Source organism: Xiphophorus maculatus, chromosome 19, assembly GCF_002775205.1.
Source record: "Xiphophorus maculatus strain JP 163 A chromosome 19, X_maculatus-5.0-male, whole genome shotgun sequence".
NCBI lineage: Eukaryota > Metazoa > Chordata > Actinopteri > Cyprinodontiformes > Poeciliidae > Xiphophorus > Xiphophorus maculatus.
In genome coordinates, this window is record NC_036461.1 from 2,780,836 (window position 1) to 2,797,098 (window position 16,263).

Below are 16,263 nucleotides of genomic sequence, written 5' to 3' on the forward strand. Positions count from 1 at the left end.
AAGATGATTATTAGAAGATTTATTACAGAATTTTAACCAGGTGAAGCTAACATATTTACAAAGTTGTTTTTTTTTATTTCATCCTAAATGCAAAATGCTTTTGGTACAGTTTTGGGTAATTACTTCTCTGAATATGTTCACTTTTTTAGCCCCAGTTAATGATTAATCAATTACTAAATTATTTCAATAATCGATTTAAGCAATAAATGATTTCAAGCGAAATGTAATTTCTATGCAAACAGACAAAGAATTGTTTTGAATGTACAGTGAGAGATTTAAAGAAAACTTTTATCCATTGACACAAATGGATAAACCAGAACTTCAAGTATACAAACAAACTGATTTTAAGAAGAAGAAACCTAATTATTCAGAAAAGTCCCCCAAGTACACCGCTGCCCAGTAGTAAAAAAAAATGAGACAGAATGATGCTGGTTCAATGGGAAGATAAAAATATACATTTTTGGAGTAACTTAAAACAAAACTTTATGGAATAACAATGTTGATGCTGCACATCAAAGCATTTATCGCAACATAAACATATTGAGCAGCTAACTTGAAATCTGCTAACAGTTCATCTTCCTGATCGACCATCACTTGGTGCTTTTTGATTTATTTTTTCCTCTTTCTATTTGTTTCTGAGGTCTCGTGTTTCAAATATAATTTATATTTATACTGTAAATATGAAATTTACAGTATAAGTGCTGCTTTAATCATGTACAGTTCTAATGGAAATTAAAGTAACAAATACATAAAATATTAAAGCTAACTGTCAGAAATGTTATCTTAGTAACTATCACTGAGAATTTGACTTCTGCTTTACATGCATGCTAATATTATTAGAAGATGCCAGTACCGAAGCTAAGAAATAGTGTTTCTATAAAGTGTTGAAATGACTTCATCCCTCATATCCGCCCAACCACCGGCGTTCACCTGAATCCTTCCTCTGGGATCCGCGTCACAGCCGATAAATAAATACGTGACAGAAACGCAGACTTCCTGTTACTCTCAAAGCGTGCGTGTCTGTTGGACTGAAGGGAGAAGGTGCGATAAGTTTCAGAGGGTTTTACGGCCCTCGGCGCCGTGAGGAGCTCAGATTACGCTTCTTGTTTTGGTTCCGTTTGTCCTCGAATCAATCCTGGAATTAATGAGTTGAAGTCGTCCACGCACCAAGGTGAATGAGTTTGATTTGTATTTCAAAGGTTGTGATTATTCAGGTGTGAGGCTAACTGACAGCAGTGAATAACATTTATGACTTGCAAATGACCGTTTGGGATGGCCATTAATTCACTCATCAATCTTCTCCATTTATGCACAGGTGCTTGCTCATGCTAATTTTTCTAAGGTCCTTGGCTGTAACATTATTCTCTGAACAGCGTGTTGGATGAATAATTCAAACATGTGTCTAAATGAGCATCCAGGAACATATTTTATACTTTTTAAATAATCAAATTCAGAAATGATGAGCAGTGGAAGTCTCAATGAATCCCAAAGTCAGAAAAACATTTTGTGATTTTGTAATTTCTGTGTATAAAAATGATTGAAAACTGAAAATGAAGCCACTGTTGCATCATTTACTATCTAGGAAACAAACTGGATTTTTTTGCACCATCAAGTTTGTCTTTCTTTCTTTTTGTGTTCTTCAAATTTGAATAGTGCATGTTCTTTGGGATTAAGGGAGTGGAGTTAATGTTCTGCTGCAAAAATAGCAGAACAAAGTACATCTAAGCCTGTCACAATAATCAATTAATTGCGTAATGAAAATGTGCTCAATAATTTCCATTCTGATTAATATTTCTCTTTTGAAGGACAATTTTGATTGCAGACTTTCTAATTAATATTATTTACGGTTCTGTCTGTGTGTTTTTATTTCCTTTTTAGTTTTTGGTTGTTGTTTTATTTTGGATATTTTAAATGTCTTTCAGTTCCAGTGTGGAGTTTTCTGTACAAAATTAAAGTTTACTAGTCTTTGTTAGGGCAAACTTGCATTACTATGCCATTATCAATCGAAAATAGTCTCAAAACAACAATATTATTGTTTACCACAATAATTTCTGGTACATTTTGGTTGCTGCATCACCATCTTGTACTATTTATAGTTTTTGATCATATTGAAGGATTAACAAACCATCATAGATTAAATTTTAATGCTCCATGAGCTCTAAGTGTTCAGATAATTATTAGTTGAAATATTAAAAAATAGGTCATGTTGGCAGTTTCACTTTCAGTTCCAAGTTTCCAGAAACTTGATTGAAGACGGAGCGCCGCTATCTGTCTTATCTGATGATGAAATTGTTGAGACTGCAGTGATAAATCAAACTTAGGTCAGATTTGGACAAAGTTTATAAGTATATATAAAATACTTTAATAACATTATAACTTGATTCTGGTGCATTTTTCCTAAATAAGCAAAGTACAAACTATACTATAAAAATCTAAACAATTTTCTTTTTTTTAAATGGAGTTGAGAAACAATATAAAAATAAAACAATTTCAAGATGGAATCTAAAACTAAAGTATTGGTTTTGCACGCTAGTATCGATCCAATATTGGTATTGATGTTATCGGTATTTTGGATGGAAGTCTGTTAAATTACTTTGGACAGTATCCAGGTAGTTTTATTCTGATGTATTTAGTTTTATTTTGATTAATGTAATTTATTTGACACAATCATAAACCCAATTTATTGAAACTGGTCTGAAAGTTTATTTCAGACGTAAAACTTTGATGTCTCACAATATCAGCAAAGCAAAGCATAATCCCTAACTAGAAAAACAAAATTTCTGAAGAAATTTAGCCGGGGCCTGCCAAGGCGCGCCCGTCGGGCATGGGCCCGGCGTCGTCACGCCACAAATTGGCGTCGACGCTAAAGAACGCCGCGACGTAATCAGTGGCACGCGGAGAATCGCAAGAACGTTAAGCGAGGCGGACGTGCACCATTCAGTACGATTTAAAATGTTGTCAAGGCTTTTATTTTGGAAGTTTTGTTAAACTTCATTTCAAAGGGCCAAACTAATCCCATGCGTAATAGTCCTTGGGTTAAAATAGTTATATAATGCTCAAAACACAAGTAGCTGATGTAAAAGTATTCAAGGCTTTTATTTTGAAATTTTCAGTATGCTTCATTTTAAAGTTCTGAACTAATACCACGTGTAAGAGTGCTTTGGATGAAAAAGTCAAATAAAGCCAAAAAGAGCAATTACGTCATGTAAATATATTCAAGGCTTTTATTTTGAAATTTTCTGTATGCTTCATTTCAAAGGGCCAAACTAATACCACGTGTAACAGTGCTTTGGATGAAAAAGTCAAATAAAGCCAAAAAGAGCAATTACCTGATGTAAAAATATTCAAGGCTTTTATTTTGAAATTATTATTATGCTCCATTTTAAAGTTCCAAACTAATCCCATGTGTAACAGTGCTTTGGATGAAAAAGTCATATAAAGCCAAAAACAGCAATTACCTGATGTAAAAATATTCAAGGCTTTTATTTTGAAATTATTATTATTCTCCATTTTAAAGTTCCAAAGTAATCCCATGTGTAAGAGTGCTTTGGATGAAAAAGTCAAATAAAGCCAAAAAGAGCAATTACGTCATGTAAAATTATTCAAGGCTTTTATTTTGAAATTTTCAGTATGCTTCATTTCAAAGGGCCAAACTAATACCACGTGTAACAGTGCTTTGGATGAAAAAGTCAAATAAAGCCAAAAAGAGCAATTACCTGATGTAAAAATATTCAAGGCTTTTATTTTGAAATTATTATTATGCTCCATTTTAAAGTTCCAAACTAATCCCATGTGTAACAGTGCTTTGGATGAAAAAGTCATATAAAGCCAAAAACAGCAATTACCTGATGTAAAAATATTCAAGGCTTTTATTTTGAAATTATTATTATTCTCCATTTTAAAGTTCCAAAGTAATCCCATGTGTAACAGTGCTTTGGATGAAAACGTCAAATAAAGCCAAAAACAGCAATTACCTGATGTAAAAATATTCAAGGCTTTTATTTTGAAATTTTCAGTATGCTTAATTTTAAAGTTTAAAACTAATCCCATGTGTAACAGTTACTGAGTTAAATCAGTTATATACAGCCCATAGCAGCGGGTAGTTCTAAAGGCCAGTTCTCAGTCCTGATCTGTTTCAACTGAGGATAGATAGAACTACAGCGATGCGTATTTGTAGTCCAAATCAGCAGCCAATAGCCTCTTGAGTTCCGTTGCTATGGTAAATAATGGTCTCAGCAGGTGTGAGCTGTGAGCTCTGAGCTCTCAAACACACTTTGTGTGTTTGAGCAAACACGTTTTACTGAAAAAAAGCATTGGAAACAAATCCTTCTTGTTCGGGAACCGTAATACATATTCGAAAAGCGTTTCGAGCGTATGAGAGGGCAATGTGTCATCTGCGATAGTCCCGAGATTCATATCTGTACCTCACTCAGAGCATTTACAGTGATGAGAGAAAGAAATGTTGTGCCCAGATCTGACATTCTATTAAAATACATGGGAGAGAGCCTCAGACAGCCTCAGAAAATCCTGTCGCATGACTTTGCTCTGAAGCACCGTGACAGAAAACCGTACGGTCTAGATAAATTTCGAAAACATTTTACCGGAGCAGACAGGCGTATCAATGTCAGGACCGATTTTGATACTAATCGTGCGATATTTGTGGGCGTGATGGCGATTTCAAAAATGATTTGGGCTAAAAAAGTTGTCTTCATCTCTCACTCTAAGCAGCCAGAGACGCACTAAAATTTTTGTCGAGGCTTTTATTTTGGAAGTTTTGTTAAACTTCATTTCAAAGGGCCAACCTAATCCCATGAATAACAGTCATTGGATAAAATCAGTTATATAGTGCTCAAAACAGCAATAATCTCATGTAAAAATTCTCAAGGCTTTTATTTTGAAATTTTCAGTATGCTCCATTTTAAAGTTCCGAACGAATCCCATGTGTAACAGTGCTTTGGATAAAAAAGTCACATAAAGCCAAAAAGCGCAATTACCTGATGTAAAAATATGCAAGGCTTTTATTTTGAAATTATTATTATGCTCCATTTTAAAGTTCCGAACTAATCCCATGTGTAACAGTGCTTTGGATGAAAAAGTCACATAAAGCCAAAAAGCGCAATTACCTGATGTAAAAATATTCAAGGCTTTTATTTTGAAATTATTATTATGCTCCATTTTAAAGTTCCAAAGTAATCCCATGTGTAACAGTGCTTTGGATGAAAAAGTCATATACGGCCAAAAAGAGCAATTACATGACGTAAAAATATTCAAGGCTTTTATTTTGAAATTTTCAGTATGCTTCATTTCAGAGGGCCAAACTATTCCATTGTGTAACAGTGCTTTGGATAAAAAAGTCACATAAAGCCAAAAAGCGCAATTACCTGATGTAAAAATATTCAAGGCTTTTATTTTGAAATTATTATTATGCTCCATTTTAAAGTTCCGAACTAATCCCATGTGTAACATTGCTTTGGATGAAAAAGTCAAATAAAGCCAAAAAGAGCAATTACCTGATGTAAAAATATTCAAGGCTTTTATTTTGAAATTATTATTATGCTCCATTTTAAAGTTCCAAACTAATCCCATGTGTAACAGTGCTTTGGATGAAAAAGTCATATAAAGCCAAAAACAGCAATTACCTGATGTAAAAATATTCAAGGCTTTTATTTTGAAATTATTATTATTCTCCATTTTAAAGTTCCAAAGTAATCCCATGTGTAACAGTGCTTTGGATGAAAAAGTCATATAAAGCCAAAAACAGCAATTACCTGATGTAAAAATATTCAAGGCTTTTATTTTGAAATTATTATTATTCTCCATTTTAAAGTTCCAAAGTAATCCCATGTGTAACAGTGCTTTGGATGAAAAAGTCATATAAAGCCAAAAACAGCAATTACCTGATGTAAAAATATTCAAGGCTTTTATTTTGAAATTATTATTATTCTCCATTTTAAAGTTCCGAACTAATCCCATGTGTAACAGTGCTTTGGATGAAAAAGTCATATACGGCCAATAAGAGCAATTACGTCATGTAAAATATTCAAGGCTTTTATTTTGAAATTATTATTATGCTCCATTTTAAAGTTCCAAACTAATCCCATGTGTAACATTGCTTCGGATGAAAAAGTCATATACGGCCAAAAAGAGCAATTACGTCATGTAAAATATTCAAGGCTTTTATTTTGAAATTTTCAGTATGCTTAATTTTAAAGTTCCAAACTAATCCCATGTGTAACAGTTACTGAGTTCAATCAGTTATATACAGCCCATAGCAGCAGGTAGTTCTAAAGGCCAGTTCTCAGTCCTGATCTGTTTCAACTGAGGATAGATAGAACTACAGCGATGCGTATCTGTAGTCCAAATCAGCAGCCAATAGCCTCTTGAGTTCCGTTGCTATGGTAAATAATGGTCTCAGCAGGTGTGAGCTCTGAGCGCTGAGCTCTCAAACACACAATTGTGTGTTTGAGCAAACACATTTTACTGACAAAAAAGCATTGGAAACAAATCCTTCTTGTTCGGGAACCGTAATACATATTCGAAAAGCGTTTGCAGCGTATGACAGTTCAATGTGTCTTCTGCGATAGTCCCGAGATTCATATCTGTACCTCACTCAGAACATTTACAGCGATGAGAGAAAGAAATGTTGTGCCCAGATCTGAAATTCTATTAAAATACATGGGAGAGAGCCTCAGACAGCCTCAGAAAATCCTGTCGCATGACTTTGCTCTGAAGCACCGTGACAGAAAACCGTACGGTCTAGATAAATTTCGAAAACATTTTACCGGAGCAGACAGGCGTATCAATGTCAGGACCGATTTTGATACTAATCGTGCGATATTTGTGGGCGTGATGGCGATTTCAAAAATGATTTGGGCTAAAAAAGTTGTCTTCATCTCTCACTCTAAGCAGCCAGAGACGCACTAAAATTTTTGTCGAGGCTTTTATTTTGGAAGTTTTGTTAAACTTCATTTCAAAGGGCCAACCTAATCCCATGAATAACAGTCATTGGATAAAATCAGTTATATAGTGCTCAAAACAGCAATAATCTCATGTAAAAATTCTCAAGGCTTTTATTTTGAAATTTTCAGTATGCTCCATTTTAAAGTTCCGAACGAATCCCATGTGTAACAGTGCTTTGGATAAAAAAGTCACATAAAGCCAAAAAGCGCAATTACCTGATGTAAAAATATTCAAGGCTTTTATTTTGAAATTATTATTATGCTCCATTTTAAAGTTCCAAAGTAATCCCATGTGTAACAGTGCTTTGGATGAAAAAGTCATATACGGCCAAAAAGAGCAATTACATGACGTAAAAATATTCAAGGCTTTTATTTTGAAATTTTCAGTATGCTTCATTTCAGAGGGCCAAACTATTCCATTGTGTAACAGTGCTTTGGATAAAAAAGTCACATAAAGCCAAAAAGCGCAATTACCTGATGTAAAAATATTCAAGGCTTTTATTTTGAAATTATTATTATGCTCCATTTTAAAGTTCCGAACTAATCCCATGTGTAACATTGCTTTGGATGAAAAAGTCAAATAAAGCCAAAAAGAGCAATTACCTGATGTAAAAATATTCAAGGCTTTTATTTTGAAATTATTATTATGCTCCATTTTAAAGTTCCAAACTAATCCCATGTGTAACAGTGCTTTGGATGAAAAAGTCATATAAAGCCAAAAACAGCAATTACCTGATGTAAAAATATTCAAGGCTTTTATTTTGAAATTATTATTATTCTCCTTTTTAAAGTTCCAAAGTAATCCCATGTGTAACAGTGCTTTGGATGAAAAAGTCATATAAAGCCAAAAACAGCAATTACCTGATGTAAAAATATTCAAGGCTTTTATTTTGAAATTATTATTATTCTCCATTTTAAAGTTCCAAAGTAATCCCATGTGTAACAGTGCTTTGGATGAAAAAGTCATATAAAGCCAAAAACAGCAATTACCTGATGTAAAAATATTCAAGGCTTTTATTTTGAAATTATTATTATTCTCCATTTTAAAGTTCCGAACTAATCCCATGTGTAACATTGCTTTGGATGAAAAAGTCATATACGGCCAATAAGAGCAATTACGTCATGTAAAATATTCAAGGCTTTTATTTTGAAATTATTATTATGCTCCATTTTAAAGTTCCAAACTAATCCCATGTGTAACATTGCTTCGGATGAAAAAGTCATATACGGCCAAAAAGAGCAATTACGTCATGTAAAATATTCAAGGCTTTTATTTTGAAATTTTCAGTATGCTTAATTTTAAAGTTCCAAACTAATCCCATGTGTAACAGTTACTGAGTTCAATCAGTTATATACAGCCCATAGCAGCAGGTAGTTCTAAAGGCCAGTTCTCAGTCCTGATCTGTTTCAACTGAGGATAGATAGAACTACAGCGATGCGTATCTGTAGTCCAAATCAGCAGCCAATAGCCTCTTGAGTTCCGTTGCTATGGTAAATAATGGTCTCAGCAGGTGTGAGCTCTGAGCGCTGAGCTCTCAAACACACAATTGTGTGTTTGAGCAAACACATTTTACTGACAAAAAAGCATTGGAAACAAATCCTTCTTGTTCGGGAACCGTAATACATATTCGAAAAGCGTTTGCAGCGTATGACAGTTCAATGTGTCTTCTGCGATAGTCCCGAGATTCATATCTGTACCTCACTCAGAACATTTACAGCGATGAGAGAAAGAAATGTTGTGCCCAGATCTGAAATTCTATTCAAATACATGGGAGAGAGCCTCAGACAGCCTCAGAAAATCCTGTCGCATGACTTTGCTCTGAAGCACCGTGACAGAAAACCGTACGGTCTAGATAAATTTCGAAAACATTTTACCGGAGCAGACAGGCGTATCAATGTCAGGACCGATTTTGATACTAATCGTGCGATATTTGTGGGCGTGATGGCGATTTCAAAAATGATTTGGGTTGAAAAAGTTGTCTTCATCTCTCACTCTAAGCAGCCAGAAACGCACTCTAACTTGAGCAAAAATGAGAAACTTTGGGTCGCTTAGAGGAAAATTGTGGACAAACCGTAACTGGTATCGACGAGCCGTCTTCACTTTCGAAGAGATCACAGACGTATCTACAAAATGAAATTTGAATGGCATTTCTAGGTGAATTTGTGACGACACAGCAAATCCTCAAAAATAGGGTATTTCTAGGATTTTTCCCATTGAGTTATAATGGGGTTTTTTTCGCAGTTTTTTGCGAATTATGTCGCCACGTTAAGCCCAAATCCCACCAAAAATAATAGCTCCAATGGCGTGAATTTTCTGCACGTTTTGATACCTCATTTGTAGGTGTGCACCCAGCGGTATGAGCCGCATTAACGGTTACGGAAGAAAAATAAAGAATAATACTTAAAGAGACGCTTCTCTCCGACAATAGTAATAGGTTCCTGCCATTGCTTTGCATGGCAGGCCCCAATAATAATAAAGAAACTTTTCTTGGGAGAATAGCAATAGGTTCCTGCCATTGCTTTGCATGGCAGGCCCCAATAATAATAATAATAATACTAGAAAAACAAAATTTCTGAAGAAATTTAGCCGGGGCCTGCCAAGGCGCGCCCGTGGGGTTTGGGCCCGGCGTCGTCACGCCACAAATTTGCATCGACGCTAAAGAACGCCGCTACGTAATCAGTGGCATGCGGAGAACCGCAAGAACGTTAAGTGAGGTGGACGTGCACCATTCGGTACGATTTAAAATTTTCTCAAGGCTTTTATTTTGGAAGTTTTGTTAAACTTCATTTCAAAGGGCCAAACTAATCCCATGCGTAATAGTCCTTGGGTTAAAATAGTTATATAATGCTCAAAACACAAGTAGCTGATGTAAAAATATTCAAGGCTTTTATTTTGAAATTTTCAGTATGCTTCATTTTAAAGTTCCGAACTAATACCACGTGTAAGAGTGCTTTGGATGAAAAAGTCAAATAAAGCCAAAAAGAGCAATTACGTCATGTAAAAATATTCAAGGCTTTTATTTTGAAATTTTCAGTATGCTTCATTTCAAAGGGCCAAACTAATACCATGTGTAACAGTGCTTTGGATGAAAAAGTCAAATAAAGCCAAAAAGAGCAATTACATGATGTAAAAATATTCAAGGCTTTTATTTTGAAATTTTCAGTATGCTTCATTTTAAAGTTCTGAACTAATACCACGTGTAAGAGTGCTTTGGATGAAAAAGTCAAATAAAGCCAAAAAGAGCAATTACGTCATGTAAAAATATTCAAGGCTTTTATTTTGAAATTTTCAGTATGCTTCATTTTAAAGTTCTGAACTAATACCACGTGTAAGAGTGGTTTGGATGAAAAAGTCAAATAAAGCCAAAAAGAGCAATTACCTGATGTAAAAATATTCAAGGCTTTTATTTTGAAATTTTCAGTATGCTTAATTTTAAAGTTCCAAAATAATCCCATGTGTAACAGTTACTGAGTTAAATCAGTTATATACAGCCCATAGCAGCGGGTAGTTCTAAAGGCCAGTTCTCAGTCCTGATCTGTTTCAACTGAGGATAGATAGAACTACAGCGATGCGAATTTGTAGTCCAAATCAGCAGCCAACAGCCTCTTGAGTTCCGTTGCCATGGTAAATAATGGTCTCAGCAGGTGTGAGCTGTGAGTCATACATGCTCAAACACACAATTGTGTGTTTGAGCCAACACGGTTTACTGAAAAAAAGCATTGGAAACAAATCCTTCTTGTTCGGGAACCGTAATACATATTCGAAAAGCGTTTCGAGCGTATGAGAGGCCTATGTGTCGTCTGCGATAGTCCCGAGATTCATATCTGTACCTCACTCAGAGCATTTACAGTGATGAGAGAAAGAAATGTTGTGCCCAGATCTGAAATTCTATTCAAATACATGGGAGAGAGCCTCAGACAGCCTCAGAAAATCCTGTCGCATGACTTTGCTCTGAAGCACCGTGACAGAAAACCGTACGGTCTAGATAAATTTCGAAAACATTTTACCGGAGCAGACAGGCGTATCAATGTCAGGACCGATTTTGATACTAATCGTGCGATATTTGTGGGCGTGATGGCGATTTCAAAAATGATTTGGGCTGAAAAAGTTGTCTTCATCTCTCACTCTAAGCAGCCAGAGACGCACTCTAACTTTAGGAAAAATGAGAAACTTTGGGTCGCTTAGAGGCAAATTGTGGACAAACCGTAACTGGTATCGACGAGCCGTCTTCACTTTCGAAGAGATCACAGACGTATCTACAAAATGAAATTTGAATGGCATTTCTAGGTGAATTTGTGACGACACAGCAAATCCTCAAAAATAGGGTATTTCTAGGATTTTTCCCATTGAGTTATAATGGGGTTTTTTTCGTAGTTTTTTGCGAATTATGTCGCCACGTTAAGGCCAAATCCCACCAGAAGTAATAGCTGGAATGGCGTGAATTTTCTGCAGGTTTTGATACCTCATTTGTAGGTGTGCACCAAGCGGTATGAGCCGCATTAACGGTTACGGAAGAAAAATAAAGAAGAATAAAGAAACACTTTCTCCGACAATAACAATAGGTTCCTGCCATTGCTTTGCATGGCAGGCCCCAATTAGCATAAGTTACTGGATGTTAAGTGTAAACATAAGCTGTAATTCTGTGGTGGATCTTTACATTTCGCTCCAGATCTTGTGGAGGCCAAGCTGGTGGGAATCCTGGACATTCTGGACGAGGAGAACCGGCTTCCTCAGCCCAGCGATCAGCACTTCACATCGGCGGTTCAGACCAAACACAAGGATCACTTCAGACTGACGGTCAGACATTTGGGCTCGTTTCTTTTGGCCTCATTTCTGGTCTTATTGGTGTTTTGGCAAGATGTGACCTCACTGTATAATAAAACATTCAGTTTGATGGAAGATTTCAAGTGAACATAACTTTATTCTCATCCACTTGTTGTTTGAACTCGACTTAAACAAGTGGCGTGAACTTTTGGATGAAAAAAATGCTTAATGAGTTAATCTATTTAAGTTGAGTCAATTAAAAAAGTAAAGTATTTGGCAAGTTGTGATTATTTTGGAAATGGTTAATGCTTTATGTTACAGATGTTACTCCATTTCTGAAAAAGCAAACCTGCAAATCAAAGAGAAATAATTTCAGCATTGAAAGATAAAATATGCTCTGATGACACCATGTTTATTTAATATATATAGGTTAAATACAATGTTGTTGTTGGTAATAATCAATTAATCACATGATAAATTAAAAAGAGATCAATAATTTACATTTGCAGGATTTATAGTTTTTCTCTTTTCTTTCTTTCTACCAAGAACTGGATGACAGAAGTCTTTAGTCTGATGCTTTGGTCTCAACTTGTCCTTTTTTGAAGGATATTTTTGCTTACAGAGACATTATAATTCATTTTATTTGTTGTTTCTGCTTTTCTGTTTATTTATTTTGCATATTTAAAATGTGTTCCTGTACATTGATCTTGCATTACTATTATATTACTTGAAAACTTTTTCATCCAGAAAAGTTCCTTATCATGACAGGTCAGTCTGAGCTTCTGTACAAGTAAACTAAACGTATCAATCTATTTTAGGTTTGCAATACTGAAATCGCACATCGTAACTTCACTGTTTAGTTGCGTGTTGCAAGGATTGATTCTTTTGAGTCAATTGGTTTGCATAGGTTTAAGTACAGAGAGCCTATTTTCTGTTCTTGGTGTCGTTGTGATCAGTCAGTTCTGCAGTTCTGTGAGTGACGCACGGGCCCAGTCCCTCCCCCGGTCGCCGTCTTTGTCCTTATTGTTTGCCAGTCTGCCTGATTATCTGCCAACATAAAATTCTTTAAAGAATGTAGCCTTGACACTTATTCAAGCCCAGCATTAGAGGTGGCTGGCTGCAGCCGTGCCATTGTTGTCTTTTAAATGAAGACTATTCTGCGCATCTAATAGGGTGAGAAATGAAGCTTGAATGTGCTAACATTTGTACTCCACATCTTCTGCAGCTTTTCAGAGGCTCGTTTTTCCTCAATCTTCCAGCAATTTCTGCCTCCGTTTTTTTTTTTTTTTTTCATTGTTGGTTCTGAAGAATGATCAATGTTTGGACCCTTTCACAGCACTTAAACCCGACAAGATGAAAGTGGCATTCAGAGCTGTATATTCAACCACGCTCATTGAATAAGTACAACGAATCCTTGAACAAAGTTTGAAAGAATGCGCGTATTCTTAAAGTGTATTTCTCTGCTCAACACCAAGGACATAATAACAGCTCTGGCAAAAATTCCTCCAATCCAGATGATGTTAGCTAAAACGTGTGTTTCTTTCCCGCTCAGGTGCCCAGGAAGTCAAAGCTGGCAGTCCACAGAAACCTTCGAGACGACGAAGGTTTTATGATCCGCCACTTTGCAGGAGCCGTCTGCTATGAAACGGTATTTATGACGTGAATACTTTTTACCAAGAGTTGCTATTTATGTACAAGTTTTAACACCCTTTGTTTTTTCATTTTAATGTATTTTATTGAAGTTTGGTGTGACAAAGCAACACAAAATGGTGTAAAGGTGAAGGAAAATAAGCTGAAAAGTGTTGAGCAGCTGCAGGTCTGAGGATCTTTACTAGCTTTGCTCATTTTGAGATTTACATTTTTTGCCGTTACGTTTTGCAAATTAGTTTGAACTCGAAATGTTTGGACAGAAATTTAAGCAATTTTTAAGACTTGCTGTAAATTTTTCATCTGATTTAGAAACATTTAATTGTTTATCATTATAATAAATTTTTTATGATAGAAATTCTGATTTATCGTCACAATAAATTATAATTAATTATGTTTAAAAAAAAAAAAACGTCAAGGTTGGTAATTTCACAATTTTGTTCCACTATTTGTTCAACTAAAGAATCAATAAAAATCAATACATTTAAAATATGATTAAATGCAGATACAGTTTTCTATTTGGTGACATAAATCACACTTTGTGGGTTATTTACACATTGGTATGTTTTTCAAGAGATGCATCTGAGTTTGTGGGGCTAAGAAAGAATTATAAATATTTCCTATGGTCACTTTTGTTGTTATCACAATACTATCACACAATATTGCGTTAAAATATTGTGTGAGGGATCCCTGGAGGGATTTATTTTCTCTCCAGGATGAATTAGTAGCTATGAAATGAAAATTCATCTCCGTATCGTCCACCAACTCATTTAATCTGTTGATTCTCCAACCTTAGACGGAAATGTTTGCTCAAAATACTTCTGACAACTACTGTGTTCAAATTTTGCAACAGATTCAAAATTGGACTTTGACTAGGCCATTCTGACACATGTATTTGCTTTGATTTAATTAATTTCATTTTAATTAAACAAAAAATAAGTCAGATTTTTATAGAAAAATCAATGTATAAATCACTATAGATCCAAAACGCATCATTTTGAGTTGGTGTGTCAAATCCTGACGTTTGGGGTGGTGAATATTTTGAGTTATTGAATATTTCCGTCACATATAGAAACTTGTTGGTACGTGCAGAACGTATCCCGTTCTTCACTGGGTTTAACGCTCCATCAGTATGTGGCAAACGAAGCCTTCCACTACATAAATGAATGCGAATACGCTTGTGTTGACAGACGCGGTTCGTGGAGAAGAATAATGACGCCCTCCACATGTCCTTGGAGAGTTTAGTGTGTGAATCAAAAGACAAATTTGTTCGAGAGCTGTTTGAGAACTCCAGCACCTCCAAGGACTCCAAACAGAAGGCGGGCAAACTCAGCTTCATCAGCGTCGGCAACAAATTCAAGGTCAGTGGCTCAGGTCACACCTTTCTGCACCAATCAGCAACTTGGAAAAACTCTGAGGTCATAATTTTCTCTTCTTTTTTTTCAAATTAAAAAGTGAAACATCACTGTATCCTGACTTCTTTCATTTTCGCCGGCACAAAAACAAATTAAAGCTGTCATATTTTTGTGAAAGAAGTAGAAAAGATTATTGTAGGTCTGAAAAAGCCTCAGGTGTTTAATTTTTTTACTTTTTGTACTAAATGTTTCCTATTTTGGTGCCAAAAGATGTTTTCAGTTACAAAGAGGAGAATTTTATCCAGGTTTAGTTTGATTTTGACTAAAAAGTTTGTGGTTCGACTTACTAAGATACAAAAATGAGAGCAAGAAAAACAAACAAACAAAATAACTGTATAATAAAAAGAAACTGTTTAAATGACAAACATCTTCTAATTAAGAAGCTATAAGCTCATCAAAGATAATTTTATTTTCAAAAGGGCCACAAATGGCTCCTCGATGGCTCCTGCTTTAGACAGTATTTTAATCAACACCTGCTAAAAAGTCCCTCTGGGTTTTGTCATTTTTTTTGCAGTGAAAATCACTGAAATTGTGGCGCTACTGTTTAAATATGTGCAAGGAATTATTTTGTGATATTTTTTTCCGTTAAACTCATCCAAAATTCACATATGGAAAAAAAGATGAGAAATTTGTATTATTTAAACGACTTAAGTAACTAAATTATTTTTACTCGCCACATCGATCCTTGACATTAAGCAAGACTGAGGCAGCAGTGGAGTAGAAGTAAAACATACTGCCACCTGCAGGTGGGAGGTAGCATCACGTAAACCAAATGTTTTAACAATTTTTACAAAAAAATGAGCAAAAAATGTGCAGCTATCCATTAGAGAAAAAGAAGCGTGAGCTGTTGATTTTGTGTAAATTTCTGCAATTGCAAAAAACTGGAGGGACTGAACATCTATCTCAAATTATAGAATAATAAACTTTTATTTAGTTTTATATGGTTTTGGGTTCAGTTTTTACTTTTTGCCTCTTAATAATTTTTTTTATCTGATTTAAACATGAAGCATTTCATTTACAGATATCTGATGTTTGTTAAATCAGAATGTGAAATCCACCCATTTTCACTTTCTCTCTGTTTTTGCTGCCTCTAATCTCTCAGCTTCTTTTCAGACTAGTAGAAAGTGAGCTATCTCTAATTTTCTCTCCTCTCCACTTCCTGTTCCTCAGTTTCTTGTCCTTAGTTCGGACGCCCCTCTTAGATTTCCTCCAGTCTCACCTCTTTCCTCTGAGAAAACCTTTCTTGGTGGATAGATCTGCAAAAAGTCAGCTTGAGGTATAAAAACAGGGAGTTTTAAAGCAACAGCAATGGAAAGTAAAATAAAACAGTGTTGTTATTTTGTTTTTTGTAGAAGCAGAAGAAATCATTTTTCATTCAGATCAGTTGCATTTAAATAAGCTCTAAGCTGAGCAACACTTACTTTGTCATCAATATTTACGTCCATCTCTTTATTCTTTTCAGGAAATGTTTGTAATT

The 16,263-nt window shown here is 35.1% G+C and overlaps 1 protein-coding gene across 1 annotated transcript in view; it reads left to right on the forward strand.

Annotated features, from left to right (window-relative positions):
* The window catches only part of LOC102223118 (unconventional myosin-VI-like), a 56,978-nt gene that overhangs the window by 22,970 nt on the left and 17,745 nt on the right, over positions 1-16,263 (forward strand). Inside the window, exons 16-18 of the mRNA XM_014469614.2 lie at positions 11,630-11,757; positions 13,277-13,372; positions 14,562-14,732. Coding sequence (XP_014325100.1) covers positions 11,630-11,757; positions 13,277-13,372; positions 14,562-14,732 — 395 coding nt within the window. The remainder of the gene's footprint in view (positions 1-11,629; positions 11,758-13,276; positions 13,373-14,561; positions 14,733-16,263) is intronic.